Source organism: Doryrhamphus excisus, linkage group LG7 (assembly GCF_037039965.1).
Source record: "Doryrhamphus excisus strain RoL-2023G ecotype Guam linkage group LG7, RoL_Dexc_Guam_v1.1, whole genome shotgun sequence".
In the NCBI taxonomy this organism is placed as follows: Eukaryota; Metazoa; Chordata; class Actinopteri; order Syngnathiformes; family Syngnathidae; genus Doryrhamphus; species Doryrhamphus excisus.
In genome coordinates this window covers 15,919,727-15,936,985 of record NC_136363.1, presented here as the reverse complement: position 1 = coordinate 15,936,985, position 17,259 = coordinate 15,919,727, and the positions used below count along the sequence as shown (strand labels likewise).

Below are 17,259 nucleotides of genomic sequence, written 5' to 3'. Positions count from 1 at the left end.
TTTACACAAGAGGAGGGTCCACCATGGTGGGCTACCTGTCTGCACTCGTGAGCCTTCACTTTTAGCAGGCTGACAAGTCACAAGAAGATTGGACTCAAATCCTGTGGGTTACTACTGAGCTAGTGTACCTAATACTGTGTCTTGTATGTAAAAATGTGTACACCAATGTATGCCTTTAGGCCAGACTGGTGGAGCCGTCTCAGCTGGTCTTATTGCACAACAGTCAATAATGTCTGAGTCATTTTTACAGTAGAAGAAGAGATGTTGGTCAAGCATGAATGAAAGAGGCCACGTCGCTGCAAACAACTAATCCTCTCGATGCCAACAGAGCAGCTTTAGAGCAGCTGTCAGCCTAGACAGGAAGCTGCCTGACACGTAAGTCACTCCACGTCTGCTGCCTTCATTTCTTCAAGGATATGCAAATTGGCCACATGGCACGCAGGAAGATGACGACAGCAGCATAAAGTAGAAAACAAAAGTTTATTTGAATCCCATGTGACACGTGGTTTGCCACAAACATTGCACAGTATGAAAAGAAATCACATCATTGGGTGTCATGTGATCACATGACCTACACACCTGGTCCTATTATACATGAAAATGCTTCTTTTGGCCAATTGCTGTCTTTGTCAACTAAACGTTTAGTGTTGTGTGTCCTCTTCCAGTCCACTGGCCTGATCTGCTACATTGCTCATCTGAAATGTCCCTTATTTGGGCAAGGAAGGAGAAGTAAAAAAAAACAAAGAGCGTAAAGAAGAAAAAAAAAACAAGCATTTTCTTTTAAAACAGCTAAATGACAAAATGAAAAGCGATAGTGTAACGTTTACTACAGTAGTGAAGACATCGATGCCTAGACGAGATGAAATGTTTGGATCAAAGGGGGCGGGGACACATAGCCCCGCCTCTAAAGACAGGCAGCATTGCTCTGATTTTTGGTCCGTGTGTGCAAACAAGACACATGTCCACATATGTCCATACAAATATGAAATGAAGGCACCTTGATAGTGTTGGCAATCAAAACTAATTGACTGCTTTAGAAAAAATAGAAATGATTAGGCTTTTTCACAGAAGGAGGGGGTGTTTGTTCTCTGTCGAGTCAATGAAATGTGTCGCCCCTTGTTTTTTAGGACACTAACTGTTTGGCTTGCAGTTCCATCTCTGCGGCCCGCTTGAGGGCGACGTCTACCAGGAGCTGAAAGCCACTGAAGTCCTGTGTGAGGTCAGGCGGGGTCGGGGGAGGGGTGTTGAAGAGGCCGCTGCGGGGGCTCAAGTTGCCCTCCAAGATGGTGGTGGCGGCAGTGAGCTGGCCCACCCCTTTGTCAAGACACCTGAGGAGTGCTTGCGCTGCCTGTAGCCGCTCAGCCGCCTTATCAGAGTTCAGCGAAGGTGGGGGCGAGGGCTGCAGGGTGCCGGGCATGGCCTGGCTGACAGTGGTATGACATATGACAGATGGTCGGGGGGGCTGGGGACTCGACGAGAGCGATGTGGTTGTTGCCAAGGGCGACAGCGCCTTCCTCAGTACGCCGGGCACGGCAGGTTCGAAGCTGGAAGGGTGTAAGACCCGCTTGTCGTAGGCATCGTCAGCGCCCCCTTCGGGGCTGCTGTGTTTGGGCGACTGGGAGCTATCTGAGAAGCTGTCACCTGCCTTTCCACCCTTCCTGGAGATGGTGAACTGGTTAGGGTCCTTGCCATCTTTGCGCAGCATCTCCGGGAGGAGGCGTCGGCGTGCATTGATGAACCAGTTGCACACCTGAAAAACAACATCATATTAAATCTGGCACTGAACAACACTAAAGTCCTACCAGTCTTGTCTGCTTGGCACTGGTACTTCCTAGATCTAAATCCTTCTAGATCCTTCCTATTGCTCTCTGCCATATTTGGTGTTAAAATATATATAAAATATATCTTGATCTTTGTGTGTCATTCAGGCCAAAGAGTAAAAAAGTGGGCTGTCAGCAGCTGTGAGGATCATCAATGTTGTTGTGTTTAGTGGGCTAGTGGTAACTGGCAGTGAGAGGCAGGAGCTCAGTAAATGACTCTACATTGTTCCCAGACAGCTGGGGAGGGAAGGCTGCAGGGAGGGAAATTCCTCAGCTTTAACTTACTCACTACTCCCGCCTTAAGAGAGAACTACAGAGCTGATGACCGCCTATGCGTGGAGTGTCATGTTTTGACAGGAAGTGATTCAGCCTGTGTGTGTGTACCTGCAGTGTGGAAAGCTGCGTCTGCTTGGACAAGAGTGCTTTCTCCTGCTCCGAAGGGTAGGCATTATAGCGGTGCTCATACAGCCAGTCTCTGAGGATCTGGACTGACTCCTTGGGTAGGTTGCCTCGCCGCTTCCTCTTGCCGCCCCCCGAGCTGGATGACAGGTCCAGGGGGGCGTCCACGCTGTCATCGTCGTCTGTCTCGCTTCCTGACAGCATCATCAAACCTGCCAGGAGGAGGAAGGAAACGAGAGCTTGGTTTTCTGAGCTGTGTGATGAGGGCGGCTGGTGTCAGTTCTGCAAACCTGCCTGGAGCATTGGAAGCACACACCTTTGCATGCTTGGATAACTCACCTGGACCATAGGACCCATTGTCTAAACCATTGATGACCAAACTCAGGGTTGGGACTATTTCAATTGCCACTGTAAAATTGTGTAAACTATTTTTTTGTGAGTTTGTCTCCTGATTGATTTCTATTTTTTGTCTGGGCCTGATTTAAAAATGTCACATTGTTTTTCTACCACAAAAACACCAACATATATTTGGTTATTTTGACACGGGTGAGCCCTTTAAATAAAACTTGGCTTAAATCAGAGGACTTCCTGCTTGATTTTAAATGGCACGTGCGAGCACCTTTCGGGTCAGCGCATGCGCCCGACACCAATACGGAAGTAACATTTTGTTTACAGGGGTCACAAATAACTTCCATAAAGCCCACAGACTGTGGGGGTCCATCTGTAGTGGGAAAAGTGTGCAGCCAACAGGATGAGGTAATTACGTGGGCCGGGGGAGGGGGCATGGGGGAGAGAGGGGGAGGGGAGACCTGTTGCAAATCAGCGTCTCCAGACTAAACAAAAGAATCTGGCTGCCCTTCTTTGTATGCTTGCTATCAAACGGCGGCTTCCATTGCAAAGCGTTAAAATCACCCCATCCCGCTATTGAACGTCACAGTGGGCCAGAAATCAAATCAAAAACCTAAAATACAATGTGCTTTTAACAAGTTTTAAGACTTAAAGTTGTCTTCTTTGTGTCCGCTACAACACGAGGTCCTCAGCCAAACTTAAACAATTAGGTCAGCCTTCTAGCTGTCCCTTGTAGCACCACTCTGCTTCATAGTTAACCATTTCAACAAAAGAACAACCAACGGCGTCGAGTTTTTAAAGTTAAGTGTCCAAACTCGAAAAACTAGGACAACTAGTCGATCTCGTGAGCTAGCATAGCATCACTTTGCCAAAGTTGGAGCCAGAAGTGGCGCACTCCTAGCCCGCATTCAAAGTTCTCAACAAAGACGGCCTCAAAACACGCTGGGACAAGAAGTTTTAAAGCCGTGACACGGCAGACAAACATTCGGCGTTGTTGTAGTGAGGCTCAAATATCTTTAAGTTTGGCCAAATGACCGAGAACGAGGCGAAAGTGTAGGCTCTTTTGTAGGTGACGTCGCTTCAGCACATGGCAGTGAGCCGCCTGTCATGTCTGCACAGACAATAGACTGAGAAGGAAAACGCTCACAAAGCTCTCCTCATCATCACCCGAACATGATTAAAGCTTCAAAGGATCATCGCAAACATTTTTTCCACATCTTACCTTTTTTCGTCTTCATTTCAAAATGCCCACTTTATCCTGGCGTGGAAAAAAACCTATCTCAGTGTTGTTCTCCTCTCAGTGCTCCCCCAAACCCTTATTGATGCAAAAATCAGCACCGTCAAAGCAAAAAGACAAATGTTTCGTCGTTTTCCGTTGCTGAGCGGGTCCCTGGCGGAGGTAGGCGGGGGTGGCCAAGGGTGGGGTGGAGGGGTCACCTGAGCTCTGTCCTCATTGACTGTGTTGTGTGTTTGATGGACAAACTGGGTGACAGCTATCTTTGACAGCTGCGTGACTCAACCCACGGAGATCCTCCCACCAACGCTGACATCAGCGAGCTCTTCGCCACTGATACGGAGCTCTGCAGCACACACTAACTAGCTTACCAGTCTGCACGCGCGCCGTCTCGTGTGTTTATTTATCGTCTAACATTTTTATCTTAAAGCGAATATTTTTGTTCAATGGTGTAGCACTTTGAATGTGTTTGTAAAGTATCGAAAGGAAGTCACCAGTGACTACGGTAGCGACCCATATTTATTTTCAAGTGAACACCAGCAGACGCTTTGTTTACTGCTGCATTGTTTTCCCTCCAAATGTTTTCACCCTGAGCTGCTGGCGTTTTGTTAAACAGTCCCTGTGATTCCATGATGTACAGTATGTTTGTATGGCTGTGCGGTTAGTGCACCAGTCCTCTCTGGTAAAACCCCAAACCCTCAATGCCTTCATTTGTATGCTCTGCAGCCTTCAGACAGCTGCTCACTGGAGCTTCCATCATGCCTGCTGGCAAGGAGAATGTCGTCACCTCGCGGATAAGTTATAGTATTGCATGGGAATGAGCTCCAAGCTTGTTAGGCATCCAGACGCCCCCTGGCGGCTTTTAGATGATATACACCCACTTACACAGACTAGCGTTCTTTTAATATTGTACGACGTAGATTCCCAAAGTGGGGTACGCGGGGCATATTTAGGTTATTAGCAAGGAATTTGTGTGCTATTTTTGTTGCAATTATATCTGAAACTTGATGACATTGCATCAGCGTGTGAGTTTATAAAATTTGTGCTCTATGTGTTCAATGCGTGTGTTTTGTGTTGATGTTTGGTGTGTAGATATTCGTGAATGCATCTTATGTATGACACGTGTTCTGTGGGTGTAACCCTGTTGTTCAGGAGCCTGCACCCCATGAGTGGTCCTCTTTTAAACCTGTGACTGAGGTTGAGATTTCAGCTCTGGTAACAAAAATGAAGCCATCTTCCAGTTCATCTGATGTGCTGCCCTCTAAACTCTTTTTGAAAGTGTTTGATGTCATTGCCCCCTGGGTTACTAAAGTGATCAATCTGTCACTCGCTACTGGTGTTTTTCCCAGTGCTTTTAAACATGCTATTGTGGAGCCACTTCTTAAAAAATCAAATCTGGATGTCACCGATCCCAAAAATTACAGACCTATATCAAAGCTTCCTTTCATGTCTAAAATCTTAGAGAAGGTGGTCTCCGAACAGCTGCTACATTTCTTGCAAAAATATGATATTTTTGACACTTTCCAGTCTGGTTTTCGCAAGCTTCACTCAACAGAAACTGCCCTGTTAAAAGTGTCTAGTGACATCATGATGTCTGCAGATTCTGGAAAATGCACGGTCCTTGTTCTGCTAGATCTCTCCTCGGCATTTGACACTGTCGATCATCAGATTTTGCAAACAAGACTACATGACTTAGTCGGACTGTCAGGCTCTGTCCTAGCTTGGTTCTCTTCTTATTCATCAGACAGGAGTTTTAGTGTCTCAGTTAACCAGATCCGATCTGACTCTGCTGATCTGTTGTTTGGAGTACCTCAGGGCTCTGTTTTGGGTCCGATTTTGTTTTTGTTATATGTTCTCCCTCTAGGAAAGATTATCCAGGATTTTGATGATGTCTCCTGACATCTGTTTGCTGACGACATTCAGCTGTACTGTTCTTTTAAGGCTTCGGAGATACAAAAATTGAACTCTTTAATGAATTGTTTAGTGCAAATAAAACAATGGCTCGGCAGTAATTCCCTTCAACTAAATTCAGATAAAACTGAGGTGCTGATGAATTGCCCCTGATTGCCCCTGATGAAGTTATTCCAGGGATCAAACAGTATTTGAGTGCTCACAGCCTGTCTTGTAAGTCAAGCCTCAGAAATCTTGGAGTAATTTTTGACAAGGAAATGTCATTACAGCACCACTCAAAGCAGCTCACTCGGAATTGTTTCTTTCAGCTAAGAAAAATCTCAAAACTTCGAACGATTGTATCTAAAGGTGAGCTCGAGATGATAATCCATGCCTTTGTGTCTTCTCGTTTAGACTACTGTAATAGTTTGTTTTCTTGCCTAAACAAAAAAGAGTTGTCTCGTCTGCAACAGGTTAAAAATTCTGCTGCGCGGTTATTGACCCGATGCAACAGAAGGGCTCACATCAGACCGATTCTGAAAGCTCTCCATTGGCTCCCAGTCTCATTCCGTGTGAATTTTAAAATCCTGGTGCTCACTTTTAGAGCCTTGCACGGCCAGGCCCCTGTCTACATACGAGACTTGTTGCGTCCCTATACCCCCTCTCGGAGGCTGAGATCGTTAGATCAAAATTTACTCATGGTCCCTCGTAGTCGTTTTAGGACCCGAGGAGACCTATCTTTTCAGGTTGTTGCGCCGAGGCTCTGGAATGACCTTCCACCCTCCCTGCGTTCGCTTGACTCTGTCGATGCATTTAAGAGTAACCTTAAAACTCACTTGTTTTTGCAGGCATACCCAGCTCAGTAGATTTAGGGTATTATGACCATCATATATTTATTTAGTCTATTTTATTGTATACTGTTTTTATGTACTGTTTTATGTCTACTTTTATTGTACATTGTTTTATTGTTTTATTGTATTTTTTATGTGTATTTTAACCCTGTGTTTTGCCTTTTGTGAAGCACTTTGTGACTTTTGTCTGAGAAAGGTGCTATATAAATAAAACTTACTTACTTACTTACTTCCGACACTGACCGTTCCACTTGTTTTCTAAGTAGAGTAACACAGACACTTTTAAAATAATGCAATCCCTAACGTACATTACATCAGCAAACAGCATATATGTGTCAATAAATAGCTACCCCATTCCGGTAATGTTGATACAATGAAATAATGTCTATATTTACATGGTAGCCGAACAACTTTCAGACGTCTTAAAAATATCCGCATGCATACATGCCTGTAGTAGTCAGTAATAACCAGTATCACCATAGTGACGGCAATACAAAACACTTACGATGTGTTATTGCCCATATTTATTATGTAAGTAGCCATTTTGTTACTTTTAATTTACATTATAAACAAGTGTATTTTTTAAGGAGGCAACCATAAGTGCAATGTGAAGTATTACACAAGCAGGCTTTACTGTGTCACGGCACAGTTCCATTCCACTGTTGCATTCTTGACACTTGAACAGGTGTTGTGCCGAGTTTTGCATGCCTGCCGGATTTTGCATCCACCTCGGGAGCGCGCACGCTCAGTTAAAACCGAAAATATGTGACGCTGCGGTGTTTTTTCGCCACAGGACTTCACGATAATGAAGATATTATACTTTGTGTCTCCTTTATCAGTTACTATGAGATACCTAAAGCACACAGTATATGAAAACTTCGATTTATTGGCTTGGTATTTGTTTGGTATGTCAAGCATTTGACGCATGCGTATCCAGGAATACGGTGAGTGGAGCGGGTTAGACATTTACAATGTAATTGTGGCGCTTTGTAACACATTTCTTCCGCCAATAATATATTTCTGCATAACTAATGACAAATATGAAATGTGGAAGTATTTACCTATTCATTTTGTGGCCAGGAGCTGACGTAATTTCTATGAGGCAGTCGATCTCACCCGTTTGACATACTTTGGACTGTAAAATGACAAATAAAAGTGTTGAACTTGGGGGCTCCACTCATTCATTCATTATGTGGCAACACCATGGTTATTTGGTGAATTTTAAATTCCCCATCAGCAAATATGGGTGCATGCATTTTATGGCAGGGCTGATTTTTGACCTGCCGAGATTTGCATGCACCCCTATTTGGACTAAGATGAGTTCTACATGTCTATCATTTGAACAAAAAAGTTCCCCAATAGCAAATATGGGGTGCATGCATTCTACAGCGGGTGGATTTTGACCTGCCGAGATTTGCATGCACCCTCCACTTGGACCAGTATAACTTCTACATATCTATAGTTCACATGATTTACTTTAAAGACATCCACCTCTCATGTGGATGTCATCATTTGAAAAAAAAGTTTCCATATTGGAAATATTCTATGGCAGGGCAGATTTTTGTCCTGCCGAGATTTGCATGCACCCCCTATTTGGACTAAGATAACTTCTACATGTCTATAGTTCACATGATTTACTTTAAAGACACCCACCTGTCATGTGGACTTCATCTTTGGACCAAAAAAATTCCCATATAGAAAATATGGGGTGCATGCATTTTACGGCAGGGCAGATTTTTGACCTGCCGAGATTTGCATGCACCCCCTAGTTGGACTAAGATAACTTCTACATGTCTATAGTTCACATGGTTTACTTTAAAGACATCCATCTCTCATGTGGACTTCATCTTTGGACCAAAAAAGTTCCCATATTAGAAATATGGGGTGCATGCATTTTACGGCAGGGCAGATTTTGACCTGCCGAGATTTGCATGCACCCCCTACTTGGACAAAGATAACTTCTACATGTCTATTATTTGAACAAATAAGTTCCCCAATAGCAAATATGGGGTGCATGCATTCTACAGCGGGTGGATTTTGACCTGCCGAGATTTGCATGCACCCCCTATTTGGACCAGGATAACTGCTACATGTCTATAGTTCACATGATTTACTTTAAAGACATCCACCTCTCATGTGGATGTCATCATTTGAACAAAAAAGTTCCCATATTGGAAATATGGGGTGCATGCATTTTACGGCAGGGCAGATTTTTGACCTGCCGAGATTTGCATGCACCCCCTATTTGGACCAGCATAATTTCTACATGTCTGTAGTTCACATGGCTTACTTTAAAGACACCCACCTGTCATGTGGACTTCATCATTTGACCAAAAAAGTTCCCATATAGGAAATATGGGGTGCATGCATTTTACGGCAGGGCGGATTTTGACCTGCCGAGATTTGCATGCACCCCCTACTTGGACAAAGATAACTTCTACATGTCTATTATTTGAACAAATAAGTTCCCCAATAGCAAATATGGGGTGCATGCATTCTACAGCGGGTGGATTTTGACCTGCCGAGATTTGCATGCACCCCCTATTTGGACTAAGATAACTTCTACATGTCTATAGTTCACATGATTTACTTTAAAGACATCCATCTCTCATGTGGACTTCATCTTTGGACCAAAAAAGTTCCCATATTAGAAATATGGGGTGCATGCATTTTACGGCAGGGCAGATTTTTGACCTGCCGAGATTTGCATGCACCCCTATTTGGACTAAGATAACTTCTACATGTCTGTAGTTCACATGATTTACTTTAAAGACATCCATCTCTCATGTGGACTTCATCTTTTGACCAAAAAAGTTCCCTAACAGCAAATATGGGGTGCATGCATTTTACGGCAGGGCGGATTTTGACCTGCCGAGATTTGCATGCACCCCCTATTTGGACCAGCGTAACTTCTACATGTCTATCGTTCACAGGATTTACTTTAAAGACATCCACCTGTCCACCTGACATGCAAATCTCGGCAGGCACAAAATCCGCCCTGCCCTAAAATGCATGCACCCCATATTTGCTGTTAGGGAACTTTTTTGGTCCAAAGATGAAGTCCACATGAGAGATGGATGTCTTTAAAGTAAATCATGTGAACTATAGGCATGTAGAAGTTACGCTGGTCCAAATAGGGGGTGCATGCAAATCTCGGCAGGCACAAAATCCGCCCTGCCGTAAAATGCATGCACCCCATATTTCCAATATGGGAACTTTTTTGGTCCAAAGATGAAGTCCACATGAGAGATGGATGTCCTTAAAGTAAATCCTGTGAACTATAGACATGTAGAAGTTATCTCAGCCCAAATAGGGGGTGCATGCAAATCTCGGCAGGTCAAATATCCGCCCTGCCGTAAAATGCATGCACCCCATATTTCTAATATGGGAACTTTTTTGGTCCAAAGATGAAGTCCACATGACAGGTGGGTGTCTTTAAAGTAAATCATGTGAACTATAGGCATGTAGAAGTTATCTTAGTCCAAATAGGGGGTGCATGCAAATCTCGGCAGGCACAAAATCCGCCCTGCCCTAAAATGCATGCACCCCATATTTGCTGTTAGGGAACTTTTTTGTTCAAATGATGAAGTCCACATGACAGGTGGGTGTCTTTAAAGTAAATCATGTGAACTATAGACATGTAGAAGTTATCTCAGTCCAAATAGGGGTGGATGCAAATCTCGGCAGGTCAAAAATCTGCCCTGCCGTAAAATGCATGCACCCCATATTTCTAATATGGGAACTTTTTTGGTCCAAAGATGAAGTCCACATGAGAGATGGATGTCTTTAAAGTAAATCCTGTGAACTATAGACATGTAGAAGTTATCTCAGCCCAAATAGGGGGTGCATGCAAATCTCGGCAGGTCAAAATCTGCCCTGCCGTAAAATGCATGCACCCCATATTACCAATATGGGAACTTTTTTTTTCAAATGATGACATCCACATGAGAGATGGATGTCTTTAAAGTAAATCACGTGAACTATAGACATGTAGCAGTTATCCTGGTCCAAGTAGGGGTGGATGCAAATCTCGGCAGGTCAAAATCCACCCGCTGTGGAATGCATGCACCCCATATTTCCAATTGGGGAACTTTTTTGTTCAAATGATAGACATGTAGAAGTTATCTTAGTCCAAATAGGGGGTGCATGCAAATCTCGGCAGGTCAAAATCCGCCCTGCCGTAAAATGCATGCACCCATATTTCCTATATGGGAACTTTTATGTTCAAGTGATGACATCCACATGAGAGATGGATGTCTTTAAAGTAAATCATGTGAACTATAGACATGTAGAAGTTATCTCAGTCCAAATAGGGGTGGATGCAAATCTCGGCAGGTCAAAAATCAGCCCTGCCATAAAATGCATGCACCCATATTTGCTGATGGGGAATTTAAAATTCACCAAATAACCATGGTGTTGCCACATAATGAATGAATGAGTGGAGCCCCCAAGTTCAACACTTTTATTTGTCATTTTACAGTCCAAAGTATGTCAAACGGGTGAGATCGACTGCCTCATAGAAATTACGTCAGCTCCTGGCCACAAAATGAATAGGTAAATACTTCCACATTTCATATTTGTCATTAGTTATGCAGAAATATATTATTGGCGGAAGAAATGTGTTACAAAGCGCCACAATTACATTGTAAATGTCTAACCCGCTCCACTCACCGTATTCCTGGATACGCATGCGTCAAATGCTTGACATACCAAACAAATACCAAGCCAATAAATCGAAGTTTTCATATACTGTGTGCTTTAGGTATCTCATAGTAACTGATAAAGGAGACACAAAGTATAATATCTTCATTATCGTGAAGTCCTGTGGCGAAAAAACACCGCAGCGTCACATATTTTCGGTTTTAACTGAGCGTGCGCGCTCCCGAGGTGGATGCAAAATCCGGCAGGCATGCAAAACTCGGCACAACACCGGCAGGCATGCAAAACTCGGCACAACACCGGACGTGGTGTTGCTTCACGTCAACAGTGAAGCAACGTGCCTTCAGACTAAAAGCTTTCTTTACACGAAACCTAACACATTATATCGTGTAACAGAACCAATTTATTTTAATCATTTGTACGTTATAGTAGACCATGTCACACGTACGTTTTGAAGAATATGTCACTTATTTGTACGTACTCAGACAGTCTGTGGTCACGGGTGTTTTGTTTCGAAATTCCCAAAACGGAAACCGGATAGCTGTCGTCAAATGTTACTTGATTTGTACTGCCACACAGATCTATTTTCATTTAAGTGTCTAAAATTAGGGAGGCACCCCGCGTACGAGTGACGCGAGTGGGCCGAAGTGGACAGTGTCCCCCCTCGCTAACAGGAAGAACCTTCCTCTGCGAGTCTGCCGATGACAAGCGAGGATATTTTGGAGTGTGGCCGTCATCGCGCTGTGACTGGCTGCTATAAAGGACTCCTGCAGACATGCAGCTCTTCAACAGCGCCCTGACGCACTACCCGAGGTCATCCAGCAAACTTACCATCACTTTGTCTAGCGGAACCAGGAGTCCACCTGAGGGAGACACACCGCCCCCGACACAGTTCGACAGTGCCAACAAGGATCCGGTGAGAGAGGATACTTCTTCCACCAACATGCCCGCCTTTTCTTGCTACGATGCCTCTTCAACAAGGCCAATGTACTTCACTACCACTGCCGAGTTGCTGATACGCAAACCGGGCGGAGTGGAGAGGGCGGTGCCGGTCCACATCACCAGGGTACCCAAGCCTCCTTCCCCTGTCTCTCAAGGGGATCCAGTTGGTACTGACGTGTTGGCGGACTTTATAGATCAGCTCAGAAACGGAACAGATGAACTTTTCCTGGAAGACACCAAGCATCTTCTCTTTGAGGACAAAGTACGGAGCAACAGGTCGGTCTCATTCCACCAAGATGAGCCTGTGGCCTCTGCAGCTCAGGTGGAGGTCCAGCCTGTTGAGGGATGCAGTGACCTAACAGATGAGGACCGGGCCTTTGAGCTTAGTGTCCTGCAGGAGTCCCACCAGCAGCAGAGAGGAGGTGACAAGGTGGCCCGCTACCTGTCAGAGGTGGAAACTCAGAATAAGTACCTCCAGGAGAAAAACAAGTTCAGGTACCACATCATTCCAGATGGCAACTGTCTGTACCGGGCCGTATGCAAGGCCTCCTACGGCGACCAGGCCCAGCACAGTGAGCTGAGAGAGCGCACAGTCCACCACATCGCAGACCACCTGGACCAGTTCAACCCCATCATTGAAGGCGACGTGGGCGAGTTCCTGATCAATGCGGCGCAGGACGGAGCCTGGGCCGGATACCCCGAGCTGCTCGCCATGAGCCAGATGCTCAATGTCAACATCCACCTCACCACGGGGGGCAGCGCAGAGAGCCCCACCGTCTCCACCATGGTCCACTTCCTGGGCCAGGAGGACGTGACCAGGCCGGCCATCTGGTTGAGCTGGCTGAGCAACGGACACTATGATGTCCTCATGGACACGCGTGTGGACAACCCAGAATATGAGAACTGGTGCAGATGCTCTCAAATGCAGAGGATGCGGGACGAGGAGCTGGCCATGTCCATGGCGGCGTCTCTGTCCAAAATGTACATTGAGAAGAATGGAGCGGCGTGAATTGACAATGACTCCTTAATGTGTGCCTTAAATGATTATTTTTAATAAAATGAAACGTATGACAGTGAGAATGCGTGATATTGATGTGAGCGGAATGAGCTTGGACTGTTTGGTTACGAGTTTCGTTATTCCTGCACAAAAACTTTAGTGAGTTTTAGAAATATTTTTGTCACTTTTTCTATCTTAGTACTCCAAATAAAACTGTCCCTTTTGTGACTCTTAGTTTTTGTTCAGTATCTCTATGGAGAATGTGTTTTTTGGGTCAGGTTGGTGCTCATATTTGAGAGTTTTGTGAACAGCGACAACAGACATTTATATTTTTAGCCTCAGTGAACAAGGACTTCCAACGGGGGGGGGGGTCGACTGTAACATTGTGATTATACACATACACACTTACATAATTGGTTGGATTGCAAAACAATGTTATTACATGTCAAATTACGTTCATTATAATTATCCTTCCATTTTCTTTGCCATTTGTCCTCACTAGGCATTGAAACAGGAATACAGAACATTCAGAAAGAGCTCTTGTTCCTTCATAAAAGATATTTAAAACATACTGTTAAATATTAGTTGTTTTCCTTACAGTTGAACAGTGGTATTTCATGCAACACATACTGTCTACATACGTGTTATTTATAACAACAGGAAGTGGACAAGTACCACAATGAGTTTAAACTTCATGTTTTGCAGCAGTATCAAATAATGTGTCACGGAATCAACCCCCAAAATGTTTTAAATGTGAAGGAAGCTCGCCTTTCGTGTTAATTCCGGAATGCTATCGAAGCATGTGAGCTGTGACTCATTTGGACTTTATAGTTTTGGAAAAATTGCACTCGGTCATTTCTCTCTCCCTCCGCTAGGTGGCCTCGTTGGCTCCAATGTGGAGGCTGCTAAGTGGGCGGACCTCAATTCTCAAACTTTCAAGTCGAAACGATGAGCACTTGATTCGTCTTTCTTCTTCTCTTAAGTACCTCACAACTGGGGTGTGCTCTGAAAAGTTACGTGGAAGTTTGTTACTTCCAAAAAAATAACGCAAATGTATATTAGAAGTTTAAAACAAGCACTTTATTTGGTTACCTGCACAGCCTAAAGAAATCCAACCTGTAGTTATGGCTGCCCTGCCTTCACTATACTAATATATTACGTTTCTGTTTTGATTGTTTGAGAAGTTTGAGAAGTATTTCTAATGTTGATATTATTGTGGCTGAAAAATACTCCTCTGTAAATGAGACAGTGAAAATATAACGGTTCTCAGTATCAGTGCGAACTTCGACGAATCGCTCTCCGACAGTCATAATTGTTTTCGGAAAGGCAGTATTTGATACTGTGTATGTATGGTAGTTGTATTTATACGTGTATGTTTACATCTGCAGCTCGAGTGACGTCCCCGATGTTGGAGAAGGAGGGAGCAGAGGTGATCGCGGCCAGGGCGGAGTGTGTCTGCGAGGGCATTAGAACGCTGCCGCCCAGACTCAGTTGATCTGGTCTGTGGTGAAGTTCATGTCGGACCCCCCCCACCCCCCACCCCAAAAAAGAACGGAGAGCAAGAACGAGAGCAGCATCAGAACCTCACGCTGGTGTCAACGGCCATGTCGAGGCATCGTGTGCAGTTTGCGGACCTTCCCAACAACGACCACAGAGGAGGAGGGAGATTTCACAGTAAGGAACTCTTTTTCTTACTTCTTGAGATGTTTGGGGCAGAGCCAGAATGACACTGCAGGTATATCAATCATCCTCATCAATGGAATGATTGACATTGCTCAACAGTGTCTTGCAAAAAGCTGCTTTACGCATGAAAGTATGTATTTGTTGCTGTAAATGATTGAAATAATAATAATAAAATAACTAATCAATAATGGCGTGAAGTACATGATAGTGGGACTCTTGAGGATGCAGCTGGTTTCAGAACTGTGCTGAGAAGATGCCTGTTATGTATTCAATATATAATTAAGTCGTTTAGATATGGTGCAGCAGTTTTGAAGTCAGATGTCCTCTTCAGATCTCTGCCGAATCCCTTTAATTTCATTAGCTTCCTTGTTGCAACTCTTAGTTTTGTTATGATGTTTGTGTTTGCTCTTTTTGGGGGGCTGATCATCCATCCATCCATCCAATTTCTATGCCGCTTATCCTCACTCGGGTCTTCAATGCAATCCTCAGATCATAATTAAAGAATTGAAGTTTGAAGGCAAGAACACATGCAGCCAACCAGTTAGAAAAGCTTCCTTTCCCCCTCCCACTGAAGATACTCCCCTGCAAGAGAGTGAGCACTATAACACACACAGACACGCATTTGAATTGGCAGCTGCCCTTGCATGCTCCTGCCAGCGCTCCTCTCAGGTGTCCTCTCATGTTGACTCTCAGTATGACTGACTGACTGAGCTCTTGAGCTCACTGCAGAAAACCTCTCCATGGCTTGATGTGTTCTTAAATATCTCACCTTTGGTGTTTTGGAGAGGCAGGCAGATGTCGTACCTGGCTGTGCTGCAGTGTGGAAGCAGTAAGCTGAGCTCATCTCCATGATGATCAATGACAGCTGATGGGAAGTTTCTGATGCAGCCCACCCCTCTACAGCAGGCTGCACATCATGAGTGTGCAGATCATGATGCCATCCTGTGGCTGTGTGTTTTTTGTGTGTTCATGTCATGTGTGTGGGCGGCAGGCAGGTAGATTTTCCCTGCCAGGGGGTAACTTAAGGTGTTTACAAGTTGGATTAGAAGCTGTCCTGCTCTGGCTCAACTGGAGAAGATTTTTTTAATGAAAGTTAAAAAAATCTCTAGTGCAGAGATTCTTAACCATAGGGCCCAGGTCTTGGGCTGCCAGCACCACCTAGAGGGCCGCAAAAGCACCTGTGGCCCTTGCATGCCGTTAACAGACTGTATGAGATGGCCCTTTATTGATCTTGTCACTTATACAGAAGTGAAAATGTGCAATCCTCCGTCCATACAAGATACAGTGAGACAAGGGGTGGACAGGACAGCATGATTGGGCGATGAAGGGCAGGAGAAAGGGGAACGACAAGAGGAGAGGGAAGGGAAAATATAAGCACTGTTATCTGTGAGACAGTCAGTTGCAATACCACCTTCCACCATTTTGGAGACAATATTATCTTCAGCCCAACCAGTGAAAAACATAACTCATAACCCCAATAATCACTGGAATGGTCATTTTTGCAGTAAAAAATACACTGGTGAGTTTACCAAGCCACCCAGAATAAACAACCCCACCCCCCCCAAAAAAACACACAATGACAGCGTGTCGTCAAAAAGCAGCACATTTTTGGAGCTTAATATTGTTCTGGGTGGCAGGAAGGGACATCCACATTGTACGTTGCATGTAGCACGGGCGGTCAAAACACCGCTGCAGTAAATACAATTTTATAGAAAGCAGCAGTGTTCAATATCCCGCAGTAAATGATGATGATGATGATGCCTGTGTTGGCGTGAGAGACGAGGAAGACTATGACAAGTGGATCAGACATTTTGATGAGCTTGTTGGGTATCGTGGAGACAGGGATCTGGCCATTCCGATCCTGTTGACGTCATAATATGAAAAGTAGATGAGTGAATTTACTTTGGTTCATACTGATGTTTTTTCTCATTCACAGTATGCATTTATTTGTAACCATTTTCAAGCTACAACCATTTGATATAATAAAACTGAATATTGTATTGAAGAAAACTCTGGCACCTAAAGGCTTAATAATGAAAGATGTTCACAGGAGGAAGCCGTATAGTCTGTGATGCTCTGAGTGATCTGTCCTGAACAGAACCTTTATGAGACACGAGACAAGGCAGATCTTAGCATTTGATGGGTAAAGCAGCATGATGTCTTTCAATAAGCCGCCTTAAACACCCAGACAGCTGCACATTTAGGCTTCATCATCTCTGAGGTATTCGAGGCACGCGTCAACACGGTGAATCTCAATTGGACAGCACCGAGAAGACATGGCCTTCCCCCTCACTCAGTAGAGGAGTGGGCAGGAGGGCTTGTGACGCCATCAATTACTCTTCTGATCGTCTGCAGGAAGCCGCTCACTTTGCTCTTTACAAAACGGACGTACGGCATGTTGTTAATCATGTGACTTTGTCCACTGATCCAAATTAA

General features: G+C 44.5%; 3 protein-coding genes across 3 annotated transcripts in view; 2 read left to right on the top strand and 1 right to left on the bottom strand.

Moving 5' to 3' along the window:
- Positions 1-461: 461 nt before the first annotated feature.
- On the bottom strand, positions 462-4,266 carry tgif1 (TGFB-induced factor homeobox 1). Its single transcript, XM_058060869.2, has 3 exons — positions 3,790-4,266; positions 2,205-2,431; positions 462-1,750 (listed from the first exon to the last, which is right to left on the bottom strand). The coding sequence occupies exons 1-3, from the start codon at positions 3,803-3,805 to the stop codon at positions 1,124-1,126; spliced, it is 870 nt and encodes a 289-aa protein (XP_057916852.1). The 5' UTR covers positions 3,806-4,266; the 3' UTR covers positions 462-1,123.
- Positions 4,267-11,748: 7,482 nt separating this feature from the next.
- otud1 (OTU deubiquitinase 1) lies at positions 11,749-13,361 on the top strand. Its single transcript, XM_058060868.2, has one exon. It carries the CDS (start codon positions 11,977-11,979, stop codon positions 13,150-13,152), a length of 1,176 nt encoding a protein of 391 aa, XP_057916851.2. The 5' UTR covers positions 11,749-11,976; the 3' UTR covers positions 13,153-13,361.
- Positions 13,362-14,664: 1,303 nt separating this feature from the next.
- kiaa1217 (KIAA1217 ortholog) overlaps positions 14,665-17,259 on the top strand; it is a 96,305-nt gene continuing 93,710 nt past the window's right edge. Inside the window, exon 1 of the mRNA XM_078792246.1 lies at positions 14,665-14,814. Coding sequence (XP_078648372.1) covers positions 14,745-14,814 — 70 coding nt within the window. The 5' untranslated portion in view covers positions 14,665-14,744. The remainder of the gene's footprint in view (positions 14,815-17,259) is intronic.